Consider the following 24,331-nt stretch of genomic DNA (forward strand, 5'->3'; position numbering starts at 1 on the left):
TGTAAGAAAAGTCAGTATATTTATGGTTTGCTTTATAAAAGTTACTATAATACAATGGTACATAGTATTGAATTCACAAAAATATGAACAAATATTTACAGCAAGACACACCCACAACGGAAACACTTCTCTTCAAAACAAGTTACATACGATGAGTTTATATGCACAAACATCCCTAAAAACTTATGGGTTCTCTTCTTTGCTGGAGAAGGGAGGCAGGGAGGGAGCAAAAGCAAAAGCAGAAACCCCCAACTCTTCCAAAGCAAAGATTTGTTCAGTGAAAATGAAGGCATTGAAAGAAAAATGAGTTGACACCTTTCTGGCTATTGCAAGCCATTTTTGGGGTGGGGTGGGGGTTCCTGGGGGCAGGGAGGGCCCAGGCCCTCGTTTGCCCTTCATGAAGGCTGGTTGGGCAAAGTGAGGCCAGGGGGAGGGGTGAGGCTGGGCCCTGGACCCTGGCTTCCTCACATCCCCCCTCCACTTCTTTTAGGGAGGAGGGGAGAGACTGAAGACAGCCCCTTGGGGGCTGAAGAAGTAACTTAAATCAGCCATCTCTACAAACTACATATTTCCCCATGTGAAAAATAAATATTTCCTCGGTTGCACAATGAGGCAGAAAACCGCAAAAGGAAGAGAAGTTTGCCGCTGTGCCCAGGTCCCCCTCTGTGTCTTAATGCCCCCGATTTCATCGATCTTGAAACCGGCAGGCACAGTCTCAAACAGAGAGGGCATGGGGGTGAAGAAATAATAAAAAAAGAAAGAAAGAAAAACACAACAAAGCCACCAACGACAAAAAAAGAGAAAAATAACAATTCTTTGTACAGAATTTACATGATAACAAGCTTGACACAAGCTGAGATACCAGAGGCTCCGCCGCAGGGTGGGGTTGGCCCTACTGGGAGCTCTCCTGCCTCGGTGAGGATGACTCCTGGTCACAACAGTCACTTTCCATAAATTATTTACATGCCTGTTTTGCTTTCTGGGGTGCAGGGGACACGTGTACGTGTGTGTGTGTGTGTGTGTGTGTGTGTGTGTGTGTGGTTTTGTGAAAGTACAAAGAAATAAGCAAAAAAGTCTTCCCACATGTTTCTACAAGAAACAATGTTCCCAAGAAAAAGTCCTTTACGGCAGCCTATGTACAGAAGTTGGTTCTGAACTTCAAAAAGTTATTTTTTTCCCTTCGTTTTGATTTTATACACACAGAAAAAAAAATTCATGGAAAGAAACTCTGAAGAGGATGATGCAAAGGGTTTAAAAAAAAATGTCAGACTTAGATCTGAGTTTTTAAATCTTTTCCAAGATTTTCCTTTCTCTGGGAGAAATAATCTTCTCACTCCGAAAATAAATATGCCCTGACTTCTTGGGGTGAGGGGGCTGCTGGCAGGGTGAGTCAGGCAGGGTAGGCGGCTGAGGGCAAGCAGGTGAAGCTTATATGCAAACAAATAAAAAAAAAATGCCACACGCGTTCGGTCAGACACCTGTAGTGGCAGGACTGGGGGACCCACCTGCCCTGGGAGGTGCTTCTCTCTCCGGGGTGAAGGTGAGGGCAGGAGAGAGGAAACACAACCCTTCCAGGGCCCCCTGCCCGCACTGGGGCCTCCGGGAGGCTCCCTCGTTGCTGGCATTCGAATGAGAAAGTAAACATTGAACCCAGGATTTTGGGGGTGGCGGGGTGTGGGGTGGCAGGGAAAGCCCGGAGGGGGAACCCCTGCCTGGGACCAGCTTGGCTCCACCAGGGTCTGGGTGGGGGGAGGACACCCCCAGGCTGCTGGGGAAGGAACAGACTGGAGGGGGTCAGAAAGGGGGGGGGGTTTCTCCTCACTGAGTCCGCAGGGAGAGAGGGGGGCCTTCCATAGTGTTCTGAAGTCAAAGCCGTCTGGCCTGACTCCCCCTCTCTGCAGCACCTGGCCCCGCGCCCGGGCCGGAGGGTTCCAGAATGTGGGCTGACCCACCATCAAACCTAGGCTTCTGCAGCCCCTGCCAGGGGTCCCCACTCTCTGGTTCTGCCTTCACATTTCAATGGTTAAAATGTCTTTTCTTAGGATGGGGAAGAAAAGAAAGAGAAGACGAAACACAACGTAGCAGCAATTCATGGGAAGAGGCTGAAGGTAAAGACAGGAAAGAGAAAACAGGACAGAGAGAAAGGGGGGGGGGGAGCGTGGGACTGTCAGTGACAGAGACATTTATCCCGGAGTTAAACAAAAATCCTGCAAGGAGCATTTTTAAAAAACAAAAGAGACATGGGCTGAGAGACAGAGAAGCCCTTTCCCAATGAGGGGCCGGAGCTGCGGTGGGTCCTGGGGGTAGTGTTGGGGGCGCCAGGCCCTGGCATGGCCGCTGGGTAGAGGGACAGCACCTGAAATGGGGGTGGGAGGTGGGGCCAGGCCCTGGGCCGTGAGGCCCACGCTTGGCTGGGGAGCCGGAGCCTGGGGCCACTGACATCCCGCCGGGCCTAGTTGAGGGTCCCCCGGCAGTTCTCGGAGCCGCAGAGGCAGGGGATCTTGACGTCCTCGATGGGGAACTTGTAGTCATAGGTGATCTCCTCGTTGACGTTGATGTGCTGCTTCGAGTAGATGACGATCTTCTTCTGCGATTCCACCGTGATGACCTTGGCGTAGCAGTTGGGCTGTGGGCGGGAGGGGAGGGTGAGCCCACCCCCCTGGGACCCGACTCAGGCCCTCCCCTACCACAGAACCCCAAACCTGAGCAGGCCCTGTGCTCAAGGCCTGACTTACTGGCGTCATGACCCCAGTGCCCACTGGCCACATGCTCTAGGCCTCAGCTTCCTCATCTGGTAGATAAGGACCCCTTGCCTCTGTGTGTGTTTGTTTGGGGTTTTTTTTTGTCTTTTTAGGGTCATGCCTGCAGCATATGGAAGTTCCCAGGCTAGGGGTCAGATTGGAGCTGCAGAAGTTCCCGTTGTGGCACAGTGGAAACAAATCCAACTAGGAACCATGAGGTTGCAGGTTCGATCCTTGGCCTCACTCAGTGGGTTAAGGATCCGGCGTTGCCACGAGCTGTGATGTAGGCCGTAGACACGGCTCAGATCTGGCCTTGCTGTGGCTGTGGTGTAAGCCAGCAGCTACAGCTCTGATTGGACCCCTAGCCTGGGAATCTCCATATGCCGAAGGTGTGGCCCTAAAAAGAAAAGGAAAAAAAAAAAAAAAGGAACCAAATTGGAGCTGCAGATACCAGCCTACGCCACAACCACAGCAACTCAGGACCCAAGGCAAGTCTGAACTTTTTTTTCCTTTTTTAAGGCTACACCTGTGGCATATGAAAGTTCTCAGTCTACTCAGAGCTGCATCTGCCAACCTACACCACAGCTACAGCAATGGGAGCTCCAAGCCACATCTGCAACCTAAGCCACAACTCTCGGCAAAGCTGGATCCTTAATCCACTGAGCTCAGCCAGGGATAGAACCACATCTTCATGAATACTAGTTGGGTTCTTAACCTGCTGAGCCACAAAGGGAACTACCCCTTGCCTCTGATAGTAAATAAGAATGATGATTGTAATAATAACAAATTATTTCCCAAGAAAACATTCAATTTCCATTTACACTGCAGCTGATTCCCAAATTTGTATTTCTAGCTTAGGCCCTACTTCTGAGCGCCAGAGGAGTCGGCCAAGTCCAGACCCCAGCTGCCTATTCTTGCAAATAAAGTTTTCTTGGCACACAGCTCCAGCCACACTTATTCATTCCATAGCTCACTGTTACATATCATCTGTGACTGCCTTGGTTACAATGGCAGTTAAGTAGTTGCTAAGAGAGAGGCTGGGCCACAAAGCCAAAAATACTTCTTTACTATCTGGTCCTTTACAGAAAAAGTTTGCCTTCTCCTACTCTAAGCCCCCAGATCCAACTGCCCCCTGGATAGCCACCTTTGGCAGTTCAAGGAGACCTCTTTGACTCGTAAGCTCAAAGGGAGTAGACATTTACACGCATCCAGCTTCCCTTGCCTACCACCACACCTGGTGGGGTCTAGCTCCAAAGGGCCTCTTGTCCTGCATCACTTGCCTGGACTGCAGTGGCTCCCGCTACTTCTCTGTCCTGCTACCTCTGTCCACTCTGCTCCTGACCCAGCTGCCAGGGCAATCTTTCCAAAAGGACGGCAAAGCCTGTCACCCCCAGGCTCGAAACATAATAACCTGCCTCAGCTTTTAGAGAAACTTCTCGGCTCTGCCCACAGGCTGAGGGACCTAGCCCCAATCAACCATGCCAGCTTCATCCTCTTGCCCCCTACTCCGACCCCCTAACCCTCAAACAGGTGTTCTCCCTCCCTGCCCTGGGGCCTTTGAACAGATGCTCACCTCACTCACTACTTCACCAGGGGAATTTCCTTTTATCCTTCAGATCTCACAGGAGACTTCACAGCAAAGTCCCCACTGGCCCCAGGAAATGATCAAGTCACAATCCTGTGAGCTGGCACTTTCTGAGAGCCTGCTGTGTGAGCAAACTCAAAGGGCCTGCACTCAGTAACCCACCTGATCCTCCCAACAACATATACAGAGGCACTGTTATCATCTCCCTTACAGATAAGGAAGCTGAGGCACTAAGACATGAAGTAACGTGCCTGTGGTTGCTTACTACACAGTGATGCCAAGGCTTGAACCCAAGGTCAGGGGTATTCGCCTTGGAACTGGCCTACCTCCCACCTGAAGCTCCTTGTGCTTGTCTTCAGGGGAGGACCACCCCCTCCAGACCTGTGCCATGTCAGCCATTACCAGCCCCATATAACTCTCTTATTAATTTAAATTAAAAACTGAGCTCCTCAGTCACAATGGTCACATTTCAAGTGCTCAGTACCGCAGATAGCTAGTACTACATAGGTGGACAGCACAGAGGCACAGCCCTCCTTCCAATGCAGGAAGTTCTACTGGTCAGCACTGCCCTGGAAGGTAAGCTCTCTCAGGGCTGGGCCCAATGCACGGAGGCACAGAAAGAGCCCAGCATGGAGGACTCCGTACGTGTCTGGATGGGCCACGCCTTGAGCACCCTGAGTCTCATTACACCCATTTTACAGATGAGAAAACCAGAGCTCAGAGAACAGCTCCTCAGACAAGCCTCACACACCTGCCTCCCTCCCTATCACCCCAGTGGACCCTGAGCACGGGAAGGAGGCTGCCACTTCCTGTGCCTGCAGTTTCTGGGTCCCCTTGGTACAGCAGCAGGGGCCCGGGCCAGGCACTCACATTGCAGCTGTGGTTGATGAAACGTGCGAAGTTGCCACACTTGGTGGCGTCGATGATGGTGTCGTGGTCCACCCGGAACATGTAGCTGCTCCCGATGCCCTCGTCCTCGTAACGCTTCTCCCGCATGTCTGCGATCACCTGGCCAGGAAGAGGCCTCAGTCAGGTCAGGGCTGGCCCCTCTCTGCCTGACCCCTGTCCCACCCAGCAGCGCTTACCTGGCGGATGTTCTGGCCTACATACTCGATGACCATCTCGTCGGCCGCAATGGGCTCCATGGCGAAAAGACCCCAGTCGTGAATGTGACTCTTGCAGAATTTGAGCTTCTTCTTCCGGAACTAGGGGAGGGAAGGGGGAGGGGGGTGAGAGCCCTGATCTCCGGTCCCCCTGCTGCCCCGGGTGGGGCCTGGCCTCACCTTGAGCTGGTTGAACTTGAGCAGGTCGCTGTCACAGCTGCCAGTGAAGGAGGACAACAGGCGGCGTTGCTCTGAACGGCGCTCAGAGCCGGCCCGCGTGGAGGCGTGAGGCTGCGCGGGGATACTCATGCCCTGCAGGGGCAGAGCCGCGAGGGGACAGGTCAGAGGGGCGTGGCTGCCTGGGGGAGCTGGCCCCACGGACCATGCCATTGGCATCCCCAGCCCATCCCTGGCAATCCTACCCTAAGCTCTGTGGCCCCTACTTCCCAGCTTCCTTGCCCCAGGCACATGTGTGCCTGGCTTGTCCTAATCCTGCCTCTCCTCTGCCCCGGGGTCCCTCTGTCAGAGTTCTCGCAACTTAACCACAGTAACATGGCGTTCTCATCACTCTTGCCATCTTTCCCCTTCTCAGCTGAACATGAAAGCATCTCTGCTTCTTGGACAGGAGGTGGTGGGGGTGTCTCTACCCCAAACCCTCACCCCCCTGGCCAGGCTCCTTCCTCAACCCCCCTGGCATCCTTCCCTCTCTTGCCCTCCCTTGCCCTCTGTCCCCGCCAGTAACACTCTGGGATGCTCTCCCTCGCTTGACCATCCCCGCTGTGGTCCTAGGTTAAGGTTTCCATCCTGATGATGCCTAAGCTCAGGTCCTCGGACCAGAAGTCTCCTTCGCAAGCTCTATACTGGACCCTGTATCTGACCGCCAGACTCATGACCTAGATATTCCACAGAGCCCAAAACTCAAGCTGTCCCCAAGTGAGGGCCCCAACTACCTTCTCACCCCAGTGCCTGGCATCCAGCTACTAGTCCCCCGGGCCAGGCAGCATCTCGCCCCACTCTCCTGCCTCCTGTACCCAATCAGGCCCCCAGTCCTGTCATTTGACTTTCTAGTTTTCTAATATTCCTGAGAGTCCTTCAAATGCATCTGCTTTTTGCCACATGGCCCCCAATTTTCCAATTTATTTGCTGAATTTAAAAAATGAAGGTAACTTCTGGAAATAGAATTTCAACTCTGTTCACATCCCTGACTAAAACCCTTTGGCGGCTCTCTCCTGCCCACCTTACCTCACCTCCCACACCTGAGCAACCAGGAAAGGCACATCCTATGTGCACTCGCCCCACTGGCTCTGCGATGACTCATGTTGCCTGGCACCTCTTCCAGGGGGACCATCACCCATTGCCCAGCCCAGAAGGCTCCAGTGTGACTAGGCGCCCGACGGCGGTACCTGGGTGTCCGTGGGGGGCTCGTCGGTGCTGGCGCGGCTGCTGTTGAGGTATCTGAGCTTGTCCTTCTTATCGATGGTGTAGAAGCCCTCGCTGCGGGCACAGCCTGTCACATGCTCCCGGATGCCGTCGTCCCGCTTCTTTTTCTTAGCTGAAGAGAGGCTGGTGGGTGGGTGTGGGTCAAGGGCCACATGGAATTCTTGGAGAGCCCCTCCCAGTCCTTCTTGAGACCTATGCTACTCCACCCTCAGACCAATCTCCAGGAGACTAACGAAGCCCAACTCCACTGCCCTCACCCATGCCACCTCCTTGCAGCTGCCCAATGGCCAACACCACTGATGGTCATGTCTCTGTCATGTTCCTCGTTGCATGGTGTGTTTCTTACCTACATTCTGCCTCAACTTCCCCATATACAGACTGGAGTAATTATGATGCCCTTTGAAGGATTACAGATACTTAGGCTACTTGGCAGAGTTCTTAACAGAGAGTAAAAGCTCCAAAAATTAGTTTGGTACAACAGGGTTAGTGATAGCACTAATTGCACATGGTTGTGGTACCAACCCACAGTTGTGGCATCATGTTAAGAGCCCAGATCTTGGAGGCAGATTTGCCCGGGGTTCAAATCTCCACTCTGCTATGTTATAGCTGTGTGACTTTGGACAGGTCACTTTATGTCTCTGAGCCTGTTTTTTTCATGTGTAAAATGGGAATAATAGCCCCTAGTTCATTAGGCTATTGAGATTAAATTAGGTGACCGGGGGGCAGGAAGAGTGAGCCCTCAGTCTCTGTTTCTGCTACTTTATACAGTTGAGTTGCTACATTTATCCCTGAGACCTGCTCGCTATTATTATCTCTTTAGGGCTGCACCCACGGCATATGGAAGTTCCTGGGTTAGGGGTCTAATCGGAGCCACATCAACCAGATCCAAGCCACGTCTGCAACCTACAGCTCACAGCAATGCCAGATGCTCAACCTTAACTGAGTGAGGCCTGGGACTGAACCCACATCCTGTGGATACTAGTCGGGCTCGTAACCACTGAGCCACAGTAGGAACTCCAAAACCTGCTCATTTTGTCACAGAGGACAGTGTTTAAAAGTATTGACTCCATACAGAGTCTGGCACAGTGCCAGCACACAGACACTGCTCCATAAGTGATGTTGCCTTGTGCTATGATAAGAGATGCAGCCCAGGGAGAGAGGTGGGGGACCCCTGGGTCCCGGGAGGTGTGGCTCTCCCACTCCGCCTGGCAGGATATAGGGATGGTAGACCCAGAGCGTGTCATTGAGCCAGTCCATGCCATTGTCCTGCTGCAGCAGCCGCTCGTAGGTGACACACAGGAAGCGGATGTCCTCCTCATCAATGCCACCATTCCAGATGTCATACAGGATGGTCATCTCCTCAAATTCTGTGCGGGGCCGGAAGAGGGGCTGCGGCGGCGAGAGCTCAGGTGAGACTGAGGCCACCAGGTCCTCGTGACGCTTCTTGGGTGGCCGGCGCCAGGGCCCCCGCACCTTGTGCAGATCCATGAATTCCTGGGTGACCTCGTCCCGCCCACGGGGACCTGAAAGGATGGCCTCGGAGGGCCACTGGTTTTCTAGCTCCTTAAAGGGCAGCTTGGTGGGCTCAACAGGTGGTGGAGGTGGGGGTGGAGGAGGCTGGGGGGGCAGGGGCGGTGGGGGGGCTGGGATCCCCGCGTTCCGGAAGTCCAGGGTCACAGTCCGGGGGTCATGGGTGCTAGGGAAGACAGGGGTCTGTGGCTGGCCTGGCAGAAGCAGGAGGTCCCTGCCCAGGGTGGCCCCTCCTGGCGGCCGGACCAAGGGCCCATCCAAGGAAAGCACAGCTGGCGGGGATCGCCGGGGCCGGCCCGGCTTCCTCTTGATAGGGGGTGGGCAGGGGGCCAGTGGGGCAGGCAGCAGGGGTGGCAGCTGGGTGGGGGCCCGAGTCTGGGCCCGCAAGACGGGTACAGGCAATGCCAAAGGCAGGGGCAAGGGCAAGGGCAGAGGGAGCGGCAGGCCCGTCTCCAGGAGCACCGGCGAAGCCAGGGGGCCAGACCGCTCATCACGCCGGCCAGCTGGGAGGGGACAGACAGGTAGAAGGAGGGGCCCACCCGGCTCGGGGAAGGTAGGTGTGAAGCTGAAGTCCCGGCCAGGTGTCCTTGGGAGGCCCCCACTGCTCAAGCCAGGGGACGGGGATGGGTAGGAGAAGGGACTGCCTGGCAGCTGCGGGGAGCTCAGGGGCAGGCTGCTGCCACCCCCCAATGGCAGGGGCTCCCCGCTTGGCGTGGCCGGCACCGCCTCTGCACTCTGCGACTTGGCCAGGCTGCCACAGAGGCTCGGAGTACGTGGGGGCTGGTCCTCATGAGGAGGCTCCAGAGGGACCGCTGGGTGTGGGAGGTCTGTGGTCTCGGGCTCTGGTGGTGGGCTGGGTGGCCGGGGCAGCCGAGGGGGCGGCAATGGTGGCTGCAGAGGTAAGGAGAGCAGCGTCGGGGGCGCAGGTTCCGCTTCCAACTTGTCCTCTGCAGGTAGGTGGGTGAAAAGCAGACCTTTATTACGTGATTCAAACGTCTCTGAGTGCCCTACTTATGCTGCCCTACTAGGCTCCCAATAGCTCTCTGCATGTGCCCTCATACCCTCTGAGTCCCTAGGGGTTCCGTGAGTATGAGGACTGTCCTCCTCCAGCTAAGCCACTCAAGGGCTGCTCAGCACCCAGCCTGGTGTCAGGCACTTAGCAGGTGTTTGATAAAAGTGGGTGGGAGTAAATCCAAGATGCAGGAGACATGGGTTGTAGCCCTTGACACTGTCTTTAGAACACAAGCCTCTTTTCTGTAGGACCTGGCAGAGCCTTTAAGGTTTTCTCCTAGCACCTATCTCCATTGTTGTACACACAATTTTCTAACAATCTGCTGTCGTCTATCACGCTGCCCCAGAGTGCAAGCTCCAAGAGGCCCACTGTTGTATTACCAATTCCTAAAACAGTGCTAGGGACACAATAAAAGTTTAAAAACTACATTTAACAATATTCAAAGACCTGGGTTCTACAGCCAAATAACACGTAATTAAACAAAATACAACAGGTTTCCTTCCTTAAGGACTATTAGAGGTACAAATGAACCACATGTGGCTAAGTAGGTTTATATTAATTAAAATTAAATAGCATCACAAATTCTGTTCCACAGTAGCACTCTTCACATTTTAAGTGCTCTTAGCGACACTGTGTCTAGTGGCTACGGTACTGGAAAGGAAAAAGACATTCCTATCACCACAGAAAGTTCTATTGGACAGTGTCGTTAGAGCCTTTAATATGCTTTGTGCAGCTTACCATGGTGTGGAGAGTGCAGTGTCCATGGCCCCTCTCAACTGGCCCTGTACCCCGAAGCTTCCTCTGCCCGCCTGTCACTAAAATGACCATACCCACCCATATTCCCAATGGGAGCATCTCATGGGACAAATGGTCCAAGGACTAAAGCATGACACGGAGGGGTGGTGACAACAGTAGACTCCTTTGGGGACCTAACAGGTGCCAGGCTCTGTGCTTGCACATTACATGTCACTTCACGCTATCCTCCCTTATGACCTCACAGGGGAAGCACAATCCGATGATCCCATTTTACAGATACGGAAACTGACTTAGAAAAGTTAAGAGATTAACGCAAAGGAACCTGGGCTCATTCTGATGGAGAGAACACCCTGTTTCCATCTCTCCCTCCCTCCCAGGGGTTATAGGCATTACCTTGGGTGAGCTCCGGGGATGGCAGGGGCCGGGCTTCCATCTCTCCCGCAGCAGGTTCTGGAGAGGGCAACCCAGCCACTTGCTCATTCAGGCCTGGCTCCTCAGGGGGCTCCTTGCAGCCAGCCAGATCCTCGACCCCCACAGGCAAGGAGGGCTCTTCCAGCATGGGGGCCCGCTCCTCAGGAGCTTCACCCTCAGCCTCGATGTCCACCTCCTCTTCCGGGCCCACTGCGGCTGCCCCCATAGCCATAACCTCCTCAAAGTCCTCGTCAGGAGCAGCAGGAGCCATGCTCTCATCTGCAGCTGCCTCCTCCTCCTCCTCGTCCTCGTCTTCCTCCTCCTCTTCATCCTCCTCCCCTGCTGTCAGCTCTTCTTCATCCTCCGAGGATGATGATGAGGACTCAGAGCTTGATTCGAAGTCAGAAGACTCAGAACTCTCACTGGAGGACTCGGCTCCAGGCTTGGAGGTGGTGATGCTCACTGTCTCCTCTGGGCAAGGGACACAGGTAGGACCCTCTCATTATGTGCTGTGCCCTAGCCAGATGCTTCACCAAAGGTCTCACAGCTGGTGGTACCAAGTGAACGTGGCCCTCGGGGGTGTGTGTGTGTGCATGTGTGTGTACTAGTCATCGCAGTTAAACAGAGGTGAAATCCATGTAACATAAAATTAACCCCCTTAAAGTAAATAACACAGTGGCATTCAGTACATTCACCACATGAACAACTACCACCTCTCTGGTTGCAAAATATTTTCATGAGCTCAAGAGGCCACTTCCCTTTGGTTACAACCCCTCTATCCTCCACTCTCTTACTCCAGTAAACACAAGGCTGCTTTCTGTCTCTATGGATTGGCCTATTCTGGACATTTCAAAAAAGAAAAAAAAAAGCAATCATGTGGTATGCCATGTTTGTGTTTCAATCAATTGACACTTCAAAGTCAATAAATTTTGCCCCCAAAGTATTGCTGATTGACTGATGCTCAAGCTCTGCCCTTTGCAGAGGGACCTGGGCTGGGCCAGACACCACCACCTGTTCTGCTCACCTCCATCCGAGTCCCCCTCTTCCTTCTCACTGGCCTCCGACAGGGCTGTGTCCTCCTCATCATTGTCAGACTCATCCCGGTCATCGCTGTCCTCATCATCTTCATCCTGGCATAGGGATGGGGAACTGGTGAGCTGAAGGGCCCCCTAGCCTGACCCCGCACCCCAGAACTCTCCAACCCGAATGGCACCTTATCTGACGTAGATGAGGTTGAGGAGGAAGAGACCTGGCTCCTGGGTCCCTCTCCCTCCTCCTCCTCCTCCTCCTCCCCCTCCTCGTCCTCCTCCTCCTCAGTGCTTTCTCGTTCTTCCTTGTCAGAGGCTGAGGATGAGGGTGAGGTTGTTGACGACCCGGAAGACGAGGACACCGATGACGATGAGGACACTGACAGCGACTCCTTCTCGTCCTCTTCCCCACCACTGTCCAGCTCCAGTGGCCGGGCTGGCCGTCGCCGCACACCCACAGCCTTGGGGTCTCGCTTGGGGAGCTCGCAGGGGGCGTCCGCCATGTCCCGGTCCCGCTCACGCTCGGACTCTGTGGGGAGGGGCGGGGTCAGAGCTGGGCGGGGCTGGGGGCTGGAGAAGGCGGAGACACCAGACCCCTGCGAGGGGAGACGCACACACCTTCATCTTCCTCATCCACTGAGGTCGAGGGTCTCAACCGCTTCTGGTCACCTGATGACGCTGTGTCAGGCGGCTCCTTCCTCTTGACCTTGAAGGAGGGCAGGCGGATGGCCCCGCGCAGCCCGATGCCCAGGCCCAGGCCCTCGTAGCCCAGGCCCTCGCCCTTGCCCCATGACTCCAGCAGGCAGGAGGCGATGCGGTCCTTGGGCTTCGGCCTGTCCTCATCCTTGTGCTCGCCTGACTTGACCGGGGTCAGCGAGGCCTGGGGTGCGAGAGGGGGGGAGGATGATCACCATGGTTACAACCCTGTGTGGCAACCACTCAGGGATGCTCCCTGTGCCCCATTCTGCCCCACTGACCCTCAGCTTCTCACCTGCAAAGTGCCTACTACAGTTACCCGCATCAGAGCAGGGGCTTTCATGCTTTGGAGACTGAACTCCAAAAGAAACATGTAGTAAGTACACACCTGTTTCATCAACATACTGGTTTCACAAAATAACACTCACTATCCTGTTTTGGGGTCTGGGTGGTGGTGTTTCAAGTAACTCGCCTGGGGAAGCAAGAGGCTGCCTAGTGGGGTCCCTGCCTCTGGCCTACCCCCCTCCCCACCTGCGTGTCTGTGCCGCCTACCCACCTTGGCCATCCGCTCCTTCTTGTCCCACCACTCATCGAATGCCCGGAAGGCCACCACCTCCACCATCTTGCGGTTCAGGTCCCGCTTCATGATGGCCTTGAGCTCTTTGAGAACCACCAGCAGGACACCATCCACAGTGGCCTTGTGTGGGTCCTCCTGGCGTGGCACGTAGCCTGGTGGCGGCACTGATGGGTCGAATTTAGGCAGGGGAGGCCAGGGCTGCCCACGGCCAGGGCCAGTGTTGCTCAGGGAGAAGGGGCCCCGGTAGGGTGGCAGGTTGACAAACTGTAGCCCAGCAGAGGCAGCTGCGGCTGCTGCAGCCATGAAGGGTGGGTAGGGACAAGCGCCCTGGCCTGTCATCAGCCGGCTCAGCATCTGCGTTTGCATCTGGAAGGACATGGGCATGCCGCCCCACTGGCCACCCAGCACGTGGCTCATGTCCACCTGCATCACAGGGAACAGCCCTGGTGGGAAGGGTGGCAGTGGTGGCAGAATGGGCGGGGGTGGGACCCCAGGTGGTGGTGCTGGCAGAGGTGGTGGGGGCACTGTCACAGCTGGGTGGGCTGGGGGTGGGGGGGGCGGTGGGGGCGGAAGAGGTGGGGGCATGGGGAAGCCAGGTTGGGGTGGAGGCGGTGGTGGGGGTGGGGGCAGTGGTGGGAAGCCAGGGGGTGGAGGCAGTGGCAGGGTCGGGGCCAGCACAGAGGGAGCTGCCACAGCTCCTGCCCCTGGGGTCACCACCATGGGCTTGGGGCAGTCAGCGCTGGTGATGGGGGCTGAGGGCATCTCGTCGTCTGAGATCTCCATGTCCTCCCCTGAGGACTGTTGCCCCTGCAGGGAGCACAAGCAGAGAGGGGCGAGGGTGAGACTCAGAGGCCAAGGCAGCTCCCAGACCCCCCCTTCCCAACACCAGGTCAGAGAAGTGAACAACATGGCTTCTGCAGTTCTGACCCTGGTCCCCTCCCTTCCTAGCCATGTGGACTTGAACAAGTCATGTAACCTAAGTCGCAGTCTCTCCATTTGCATGACAGCCATCATAGTACTTGCCTCCTAGGGTTATCATACAGACAGGTTCATTCACTCAACATTTACTCAGCACCTGCTGTGTACCAGGCACTGTTCCAGGTGCTGGGAACACAGAGATGAACAAGACAGACAAAATTCTTACTCTCTGGCTGAACTTCTAGAGAGAAGAGGCAGAGGATAACCAGGATGAATATGTGAAATATACAGTCCTTGGTGGAGCAAAAGAAAGTAGGGAAGGGAGGTGAGGCATGAAGAGGGAAGTAGACTGTTTCAATTTGTATTCAGAGAAGAGAAACTAACAGTTAACACATCTATAGCACTTCCTATGTGCCAGGCACCTTTCTGAGCACTTCACATATGTTAACTCAGTTAATCCTCAGAACAACCCTGCAAATTAGGTGTGTTATCACCACTTTTACTGATGAAGAAATTGGAACACAGAGAGCTTCAGTAACTTGCTCGAAGCAGCGTAGCCACCAAGAGATGGAGCCACAATTCAAACTTGGAAGTGGCTCACCAGCCTGTGTTCCTAGTTGGCCTGCTGCCTTCACAGAAGGTAGCAGTTGAGCAGGGGGGCTCTTAGCAGTAGTAAGGGTGCATGCAGAGGAGATAGGTCTTTATATTTTTTTATTAATTTCTCTCTTCATGTAGTCTCATGACTGCACATTTAGCATGAGCTGAGGTGGGGTTCAGTGTTGTGGGCACATAATGTCTCCTATTCCTTATCTGCACTGTATCCTCACAAGATAAGGCTCTATACCAATCCGTTTTGACAGGTGAGGAAACATACTCAGAGAGCCAAAAGGCACAGCCACTCAGAAAACACTCTGGGACTCAAGCCCAGGATGCCTGCTGAGTGTGGAGTGAGGATGCTGTTGTCAGAACCAGGACCATGATACCAGGTCAATGGGAGGAGTCTAGCATGACCTGGCTCTGAAATCGGCAAGGGCCTCTTCACATTCAGACAAGGGGCTTCAAGGAGCTGGATGCACAGATCTGGAACTGGAGGAAGGGGAATGGGGGCTCACATGGTAAAGGAGGAGCAAGAAGGCAGAGCAGAGGTGGGGAGAGGAGGATAGAGGCCATACTCAGGCTCTTGTGTCAGGACAGGAGGTGAAAAGATGGCTTGGGCCCTGCCTTGGATGAGTGTGGCTGAGGAAACGGAGGCTAGAAACAGAATGTTTGAAGGCTGAAGGGGTGGGATCTATGCAGGCTGCAAGGTCAATGGTCAGACCTATAGGTGAAGGAGGCCTCAAAAGGAAATGGACGTGTGGGGAGATGAGGAAAACCAAACCTAGGGCAGCAGAAGAAAACTCTGCACTTTGTTACGTCACACACACACTTCCTCTCCCTTCTCAGGGTCCCACATGCATGCTGAGGGAGGAACTGGCAGCCCGAAACTCAGATACACCGCCAGATCAGTCCAGCAAGACAGGCGAAGCACGCAGAGGGTTAAAGCCCTGCGCTGCCGCCAGCCAATCACGCGGCGGCCCCGAGCCCGCACTCCGCCCCGCGGCCCTGCCCCTCTCTCTGCCCCTCCTGAGGTCCGGGGCGAGAAATGGCAGCAGGAACTAGCGGCTGAGGGTTCAGCCTCAGCCCCAGCGGTGCCTGGAGCGTCCCAAGTGGGACGCCGCTGAAACCAAGATAGTGTGAGGCAGGGACTGTCACTGTCCCATTTCACAGACTACGAAACTGAGACTCAGAGAGGGAAAGTGACTTCCCCAAGGTCACATAACCAGTAAGTGACAGAGGTGGGATGCAAGGCTTAGGGACTAGAGCGGAAACTTAACCACCAGCCTCTGTGAAGAAAGGAAGGATCCTCCCCACCACTCCCCGGTGGTCCACCTGCGCTGCTCTCCCGCGTGGTTGGCCTAGGCTGGGATTCCCTAGGTTCAGTCCCTTGGCGCGCGGGAGCCGCTCTCCCGGCTGCCAGCAGGGGGCTCCCGAGGGCCATCTTGGAGGCTTGTCAGTACTACCAGGCTTCCCTGGACTGAAGTCTGGGCATTGGCGACTCCAGCAATCTGGGCCTCAGTTTCCCCTTTCCTATAGTGACGCGTGGGAAAGCCTATCCCCTCCATCTACTCTGGGTTTCCCAGCCCTAGACCAGCCGGTGAGCAAGGTAAATAAACATTCCCCAACCCCAGGCAGTGGAGAGGTAGGGAAGAAGGGAAGATGATAGGGCCAGCTGCCCTTCAGCTCTGCACACTTGTCAACTTCTCCCTGCCTAGACCCCTTAGTACCAGAAACCACTTCCCCAGAACAGCCTGGAGGCCCCCAGGAGCCCCAGCCACCTGCAATCCCCTCCAGGGCAAATCAAGTTCCTTTCTGTTCCTCCCTGAGGCAGCCAAACCGGCCTAATCAAAGGACCCGGGAAGGCGGGACCCTCTGCCCTGCCGCCCACAGGAGCACATAGCTCCGTCTATGCTCCTGGCTGCTCATGCCTGCCAGGTCCACAGGTTCCAAAGCAGGTCTCCAGGACAGTCAGAGCAGGTGTCTGGACCCGGAGGGGGGAGGAAGCAGAGCCAAGGAGGATGACCTAATCCTCCCCCAAGGAAATGCGGCACACGGCACCCCCTAACCCGGCCCTGAGGCTGGAGTTTGGGCACTGAGACCCCAAGAAAGGATCTATGGGCAAGCAGAGGGTGGGGGGGAGTGGCCAACTTTGCCCGTTCTGGCTGTGGCCCTCCCCCTGGCCTAGCCTTTAACTCCTTCACTCCTGGAGCCAGGGAGAGAGAGAAGGAAAATTTCCATGCCCTCCCTGCCCATCATGGTTTCCCATCTCTTCAGATGGCACCAGGGTCTAGGAGACAGTGCTCCAGAGCTCCCACCTGACCTATCTCAGCAAACACCCTGGGTAACCCCTCTCCCCAAATATGCCTGAGCATCAGGACCAGTCTAGATCAGGCCCCAGCCACCTAACAGAGAAAGGGGCCCCAAACCATCACCACAGTCCATACTCTCTTGGATCCTGACAAACTCAAACCAAAGAAGTTGGAATTTATACTTGGGAAAAGTCTTGACTTTCCATACTTAGCAAGGAGAGCAACAGATCTTGGTCACGTTTCCCTTTTCTCCAAAGCTGCTGGGGAGCTCAGAGCCAAACCAGCTGCTCAGTCACAGCCCCTGGTGCTTTTTTGTATCTTCTTTTCATTCTATTTCTGATTTATTTTGGCTGCCCTAGCCCTGTCGCTTACGTGTCTTAGCTAGTTATCCTAAGGGGAAGTCTTAGGGAAAGGGGAGCCGCAAGACAGATAAGACCAATCCCAGACAGAGATGGACAGACACGGTGGTACCTCATCCATCTTCTCTGAGGTTGGGGTCCTGTCTCCAGCCAGGTCCAAGGCCACCTCAGTTGTCTGACCCAGAAGACCAGTAGGGTCCGGGGGGCCTGGCTCCGGTGGGGGCCGGGGTCCCAGGCCCAGGTCAAGCTCATCATCCTCATCCGAGTCAGGCAGTGGTGTGGGACTGATATCCTCCAGGCCAGTGCTGGAGGGGCGTGAGGAGGGCGGTGTGGGGCCTCGGAAGCCAGGCTGAGAGTTAGTGCCGAAGGGGGCCAGCGGAGAGAGCTGGGAGGAGGAGGAGGAGATAGGACTGCCCTCCATCTGCAGCTCCGTGTCCGAGTCCTGCTCCCGAAGGAAGGGCAGCTTAGTGCGCTGCTCCTTCAGCAGCATCTCGATGCGTGAGTCCAGGCTGTCGTGGGGCTTCTCTGGCCCTGCAGGTGACGATTCCAGTGTGGGCGTGCCGGGACTGTCACAGGGTTCAGGACTCCAGCCGAAGGTCGGCCGGCCGCCCAGCTCCATGCTGTTGGTGTCAGGGGGTGGGGGGCCGGGTGGCGTGCCTGGCTTCTCCTTGGTCAGGGGCTCGGTGGGTGGTGGCGGTGGGGGCGCAGGTGCTCTCCGGAACTCCCCGCTGTCACGGGCCCCAAAGGGGGTGGTGGCAGCGGGTTCCTCAGGGGGTGGGGGAAAAGGGGGCACGGGCGTCTGATAGGGAGAGAAAGCCGACTTGAATGCGACTCCAGGAGTGGGGGTGGCTTGGGTCGGTGGTGGAGTGTGGGCAAACGTGGCTGAATCCTGTGGCTGGGCCTTGAATGGAGGGCCCCCGCTGCCCCCGCTGCCGCCAACTGCCCCAAATGGGAGGTCCACTGAGCCCCTAAAGGTGGCTGTGGCCCCTGCCACTGCAGGGACTGAGGAAGAGTTGTGGACATAATGGTGTTCGTGGCGGCGGTTGTAGGCATCTGTGAACTTGCTCTCATGGCGCCGGGCCTTGAAGGTTGCAGTGGGGTCCTGGCTGAAGAGGTAGGAGGGTGTGGGCTGACGGCTGGAGTAGCTAGAGTCCTGCGAGAAGGGGGTGCCCAGGCGCGGGGTGAGCGGCGTTCCTTGTCCATAGGAATTGGGTGTGTCCAGGCGGCAGCTAGAGTAAGCAGTGTCCTGGGAGAAGGGGGTCCCACCACTATTGGGGGTGACAGAGGATGAGCCAGAGCCACAACCTGTAGACAGGCCACCATCTTTGAGGCGCTTCAGAGCATCTGATAGCTAGAGAGAGAGAGAGAGAGAGAGGTCTCAGATCACTGGGGGTGTGTGTGGGAGGAACATGCAATAGAATGATGCTGTTTTCCCCTCTCACTCTGGCTCCTGGGGAGCTTGGAGCCAAACTGGTCACTCTAGAACTATGGCATGGTGAAAAGAAAGAGGGAGAGGTTAAAGTGTCTGGATGGGCTCACTAATCTTGGGGTAGCCAATTATCCTCAGAAAACCTTGAGGGTTTTTCCTAATCCCTGAAGCAGAGAAAAGATAAGACTCTGACATCTTGGTTTGAACTGGGATTTCCTGCCTGCCTCACGCTATCGGAAATCAAAGACGGAGTTCCCGTCGTGGCGCAGTGGTTAACGAATCCGACTAGGAACCATGAGGTTGCGGGTTCGATCCCTGCCCTTGCTCAGTGGGTTAACGATCTGGCGTTGCCGTGAGCTGTGGTGTAGGTTGCAGACGCAGCTCGGATCCCGAGTTGCTGTGGCTCTGGCATAGGCTGGCAGCTACGGCTCCGATTAGACCCCTAGCCTGGGAAACTCCATATGCCACGGGAGCGGCCCAAGAAATAGCAAAAAGACAAAAAAAAAAAAAAAAAAAAAAAAAGAAATCAAAGACTTTCAAATGATCTTGGGAGTGAGGCATGGCCAAGGGCCTTGTCCCCCCAGCCTCTTCACATTTTAAGCTTTAAACAGTGTGACATGGTAAAATGCCTAATAAACAACCCAGCAGACCAGCAAGTCTCTTCACTCTGGCAAAGCTACCTCTGAGGGTGGCTGGGCTGATGCTGAGGAAGGAGCTGGGATGAGAACCTCCCCATGACAGGTGATCCAGGTGAGTGTCCGGGAAGGCAGGATGGGGAAGGGATCAGTCTTGCTCTAGAAGGAGGAACTTGAACTCTGCTTTCTGGGGGTAGAGGGGTGCATAGGACACCAGACATAGGGCCCTGGACGCAGCAGTGTTTGGCTCTGGTTTTGTGGGAATCCCAGCCTGTGTAGGGAGAGAACTGAGGGCTGTGCCAGAGAAGAGCTTTGGCAAACTGGGCTTTTAGACCCCTGCTGGAACCTGTGGTGGGCATAGCCAGGCTCCTTTCCCTCTGAGGCCCTGATGTCTAATGCTGGAGATGGTAAAGTGGGGTGGGGGGCACCTCAGAGAGCTGGTGAAGGGGTGAGGGGTGAGGGGTAGGGAGGTGGGGGAAAAACTGACAGCCATGAACCCACCTGTAGGGTCTCATTCACGATTGGAGAGACGGCGTCCAGCTCTCCCACTGGGAGGGTTTGGGGTGTGTATCGGCCCGTGACCAACAGTTCGTAGAACCGCATGCGGGTTTCCCCTGTGAGAAGATGAAGGAGGACTCAGTGAGGCTCCAGGATGGGGAAGCCCCCACAGGTGGGCACCCTTGTGCCTGGGACCCCAAGCCTGGGGAAGTGGTGGGACCCAGCCAAGTTCCTACTTCTCTCTCTCACTCAGGAGTCTTGTCTGAATCAGCTTCAATGAAGCTGCTAAACTATATGATTTTTCTGATCCTGACATTCAGAATGTCATGCCTCGTGGGGCTGGGACTCCCCTAAATACAGAAATGCCACCCCCAACACAAGGCCCCTTCCTGTCACCTGGGCCATGCTACTCAAAGAGAGTCAGGTAATCCCCATCCTCTGACCTTCCCACTTAATAGCCAGGGCCTTGTAGCAAGGAGAGAGGAGACCAAGTGACACGGAGGAGACTGTTTGTTGTTAACTCTCTCAGGTGACCAGCCCACTTTGTAAAATACACTTTAGTAGGGCAGTTACTGGGCAGTCCACATGCCTCCTCTGGCCCACTGAGCCTAGTCAGGTACCCTCCTCCCCACCCCCACCCCCCAGCAGAGAGAGGCCTCTATAGACCAGGGGGCCTAGTATCATATTTATAGAGCCCTCTGAGGCAGCTGCTTACATATGCAAAGGAGACACATTCCTTGAGCTACTCTTTACCATCTCTTTCTTGAAACACAAACTTAGTGGCAGTCTCTAAGGGCCTTTTTTTTTTTTTTTTTTTTTTTGCAGAAATGAAATCTTGGTGAGGGATGGCTGCTCCTTAAAATGTGCATGTGCATGTGCTGATGTGATGGGGGAGGGGGCTCCACATTTGATTCTCAGGGAAAAATTGGCCTGCAGCCACCAAAGGATTCTCCCCCCAACATTGACTGAGAAACTAGAGAAGGGGGTTGAGGGGGGCTGTGGCTTGGACAGGAAACTAGCTTGTGCCCTCTGGAGGCTCAGGACTAGGGACAGGTTGGGCAAGAGTTTGTGGGATGACTGTGCCCACCCCGGAGCAGCATCCCTCCACAAGCCCCAGCAGGGTCTCAAGCCCCTAAACCTCCTGCTCACAAAACCCCTGGAAGCCACCAACCTAACCCTCCCAGGCAGGATTTCCCAGGGGACCCTGCAGGGGCTCTGGACCCAAAACTGTCTGCTCAGTCACAAGGATAGCTGGACCTCAGAGTACCTGGCACTTTCCTCTATATCTATGGGAACTTCTCCAGAGAGCCCCCCAGCCAGCACAGAGGAGGAGTCTCTCAGGACCCTGAGGGTGGGAGGTATGGCTTCTCCAGCCCAGCTCTCCCAGCAGCTGCTCACAGGCTCAGAGTGAGCACAGAGCGGGATTCCGGTGCATGAGAGATGGTGCTGTCTCTTTAAGAGAGAGGAGGGAAGACACGGTGTCAACCCTTGAGCACCCAGAGCAGCCGGCCCAGCTCTATCGGGAACATTATCAATGAAACCGCACTCTACGCCAATGGGTTCCTAATTCCTGGGGGAAGGGGCAGCATGTGAGGGAGGGGCAGTCTGGATCCCTGGAGGACTCCCCTTTTAGTGGCAGGACCAATTCTTTGCATATTTAAATGCATCCTAGTGGCTCTTTCACAGCCCCCCACAAATAAACAAACCCTGCCTCCTCTCCCAACACAGACAGCAACATTGGGGACTGTCTAAACCCAGCCACCAGGGCTCCTACAGGAGCCCATGGGGGTGTCAGCAGTGGGAAAGCCTCCGGGTGGTCCCTAGGGCTGCAGTGGCCAAGGACTGGGCACATTTGGTAAATTATAGCTTGTTTCCTAGCAACAGACAACACATTTAGCCCCACGTGACTCTACCCTCAAGAGGGGGGCAAAAGAAAAATAATGTTGTAGGGGGGCCCCCAAAGAAGAGTGAGGGGCTCCCCAACACTGCAAGAGGGATTCTGGGAGGGAAAGAGTCACACTGACAGGTCCTGCAGTTCCTCCGCAGCGGCCGCGTTGGGCGGACCTCCACTCACCTTTGGTGTCCAGCTCCACGTGGATGATATTGCCCATGACTGAAGTGCTATGCAAGTGCTGAACCGCCTCCTTGGCTCCCCTGACCGTGGCAAAGACCACTTTGGCAATGCCCAAGTGCTTCTTGGTCTTGGGGTTGTACAAAATCTCCACCTCCTCCACCTCCCCATACTTCTTGCACATGTCCCTCAGGAAGTTTTCACGGATGTTATCATTCAGCTTGGCAAATGTCACCTGCTTCGGAGGCACTGGGCCCACGTAGAACTCATCGATCTGACAGGGGACGAGGGGGAAGGGAATTTGGAGAACATTGAAACCAAAGGGAAAACACAACATTCCCCACTCGGCTGCCCTCTGAAAACAATGAAGGGTAAGTAAAAAAATAAAATTTTTTTTTTTGGGGGGGGAAATGCACGCGGGCGGGCCCGGGAAGCAGAGGATTAAATCGTTTGGAACGTGGAAGTCCTCTGGGTTCGAAAGGAAAGGGGAAAAAGAAACAGTTTCTCTTTCCCCACCCCCCATTCTGGCCTCCTCTCCCAGCTGCCGGGCAGGGGCGACCCCTTGGGCTAGGAAGTTGTCCCCCTAAAGCCACAAGGCTGGGGAGGGGGGCGGGTCTCCGGGGCCGAGTCAATGGGCTGTGAGGAGCCAGGTGGGGACCCGGAGCCCCCATCTGGGCGGGCAGGACACTGTATCAACGCCTAGATTACAGTTTCACCGAGTGTTATTATGTTAACAGCAGCCGAGAAGGGACACCCCTCTGGCAGCAATCTCCCCCTCTCCGCCAAAACTTCCCCGGCCCCGGCCGCCGCGGACGGCGGGAACTCAAGAATCAGGCTGGGCTCGGTCAGGACTGGCGTTATTTTCGAACTCGGGGAGTAGGGAGGCGGTGGAAAGGACGCGGGGCAAAGGGGAGGGGTGCTACCTTGAATTTAGGCACCGAAAGCTCCAACTCCTTGTTTTTGGTCCAGATCCCGACGACCCGGGGATCTTCGACAATTTCCACAGGGCGGTTGCTGGACATCTGTGGGGAGGAAGAGTGGGGCGGAATGAGTGGGCTGGCCCCACTCCCCAGGGACAGACCCCCCCCCCTCCAAGCACTTGTCAAACTCCAGGACTGGGGACCCGGCTGACAGTTGGCGGGTGGTCAGGAAGGGGGGGGTGTTCCCGGACCGCTCGGACCCCTCTCCCCGGCACGGCTCGCGGGTGGGTGAGGGCGGCGGGGAGGCGCGCCGGCTACTCACCGCCAGGCTGAAATGCTGCCCATCGTAGCGATACAGTTTATGATGCCCCTTTTTCAAAGCCGGGTCAATCATCAACTTGTAACTTCTCCAATGGTGGTTCCTCCTCTCGCCCGAAGGGCCGGGCTGCGGCGGGGGCTGCTGGTGGTGGTGGTGGGGGGGGTGACTGTTCTCCATGCCGTTAACCCAACCTGAAAACGAGCAAGTTGTTGTCGTCTCCGCCGCGGCGGCGGCGGCGGCGGCGGCCGCTTCTACACACACGCTAAAGAATCAAATCGTCCAGCCCCCACCCCCTCCCACCTTACCAGCGCGCCCCAAAAGGAGCTGTCTCGCTGGCTCCCCCCAAAATAAGAATGGAGCGAGAGAATAACCCTTCCGGAGAATTAGGCGCCCGCCCGCTCGGCCACCGTCTCGGGGCGGCTGCGAGGAGCTCCTGGGGCCCCCTGGTGCGGGCTGGAGGGGCCCGGGGCACCCGGAGGACGCGGGCTCCGGCCCATGGTGCCCGCCCGGCCGCCCGGCCGCCCGGCGTGGCGCTAGCTCGCTCGATCGGCCCGGCTCAGGCGCGGGGCTCGCGGCAGGCCTGGCGCCGCCCGCCCGCCCTCCCGCTCGGCCGGGGCCGGGGCTGGGGGCTCGGGCCGCCTGGCTGCCGGCCGCGGCCTCTCCCTCCCCGAGCCGCGCTTACATCCCCGCCGGGCGCCGGCCTCCCTGCGCCGCCAGCCAGTACATGGTGTCCCCCGCGGGAGCCGAGGCCGGGGCGGCCGGACGGGGGGCCAGGAGGGGGGAGCGCCGCCGCCGCCGCCGCGGCTGCCGGGCCCGGAGCTGCTGCCGCCGCCGCTGCTGCTGCTGCTGCTGCTGCTGCCCGGGAGGCGGCTGGCGGCGGAGGCTCGGCTCCCAGTAGCCGCACATCCCACAATACACCGCTAAGGAGCCCGACCCGAGCGCTCACCCTCCTCCTCTTCCTCCTCCTCCTCCTCTTCCTCCTCCCCTCTCCTTCCTCGCCGCTTCCCCAGGCACTCTCCCGGCGGCGGCAGCTGCGCCGCCAAAGCCCCGGGCCCCAGCGGCCCCCCACCCCTCACTCGCGCGCTCCCACACTGCCTCCCCCCTCCCCGGGGGAAGGCCTTTTAATTTATTTATTCTGCTGGGACTTAGGTGGGGGGCTTGGCTGGCGGGGGAGGGGGTCTCCCCGGGCTCTACCTCCCGCGGCTGGGGCTACCCTCCGAGCTGCGGCCGCCTCGGCTTGCGCCTCGGACCTCCAAAACTGTTTGCAAACTGACAAGACCCGAGGTGGGAGCTCTGGGGAAAGGGCTGGGTTTTGGGGTGTGTGTGTGATTGTGTGTTTGGACGCTGGGAGCCGTGAGGAGAGGCAAGGCGGCTCCAAGACGAGTTGCAATCGAGGT

The 24,331-nt window shown here is 56.4% G+C and overlaps 2 protein-coding genes across 9 annotated transcripts in view; one reads left to right on the plus strand and one right to left on the minus strand.

Annotated features, from left to right (window-relative positions):
- Positions 1–23,917, minus strand: SETD1B (SET domain containing 1B, histone lysine methyltransferase). 3 transcript variants are annotated; one of them, XM_084995984.1, is made up of 17 exons: positions 23,881–23,917; positions 22,938–23,125; positions 22,619–22,717; positions 21,699–21,969; positions 19,628–19,740; positions 17,175–18,413; positions 12,859–13,686; positions 12,225–12,486; positions 11,792–12,135; positions 11,603–11,708; positions 10,561–11,049; positions 8,087–9,346; positions 6,833–6,999; positions 5,610–5,741; positions 5,412–5,531; positions 5,197–5,334; positions 1–2,626 (listed from the first exon to the last, which is right to left on the minus strand). In XM_084995984.1, the coding sequence occupies exons 2-17, from the start codon at positions 23,109–23,111 to the stop codon at positions 2,453–2,455; spliced, it is 5,916 nt and encodes a 1,971-aa protein (XP_084852110.1). In that variant the 5' UTR covers positions 23,112–23,125; positions 23,881–23,917; the 3' UTR covers positions 1–2,452. The 3 variants fall into 3 exon arrangements, with proteins under 3 accessions (XP_084852110.1, XP_084852109.1, XP_020928890.2); XM_084995983.1 differs by having other exon boundaries at positions 23,617–23,917; XM_021073231.2 differs by lacking the exon at positions 23,881–23,917 and adding an exon at positions 23,240–23,371.
- Positions 23,288–24,331, plus strand: part of LOC146396554 (uncharacterized) — a 9,109-nt gene continuing 8,065 nt past the window's right edge. For all 6 annotated transcript variants that reach the window (XM_084996264.1, XM_084996260.1, XM_084996263.1 and 3 more), the window contains exon 1: positions 23,288–24,218. In XM_084996264.1, the coding sequence (XP_084852390.1) occupies positions 23,288–24,218 (931 nt within the window). The remainder of the gene's footprint in view (positions 24,219–24,331) is intronic.

Source organism: Sus scrofa, chromosome 14 (genome assembly GCF_054392235.1).
Source record: "Sus scrofa isolate SSC_HxYL_T2T_F1_AM1 chromosome 14, Sscrofa_HxYL_maternal_Yorkshire_Landrace_v2.0, whole genome shotgun sequence".
Taxonomy (NCBI): domain Eukaryota; kingdom Metazoa; phylum Chordata; class Mammalia; order Artiodactyla; family Suidae; genus Sus; species Sus scrofa.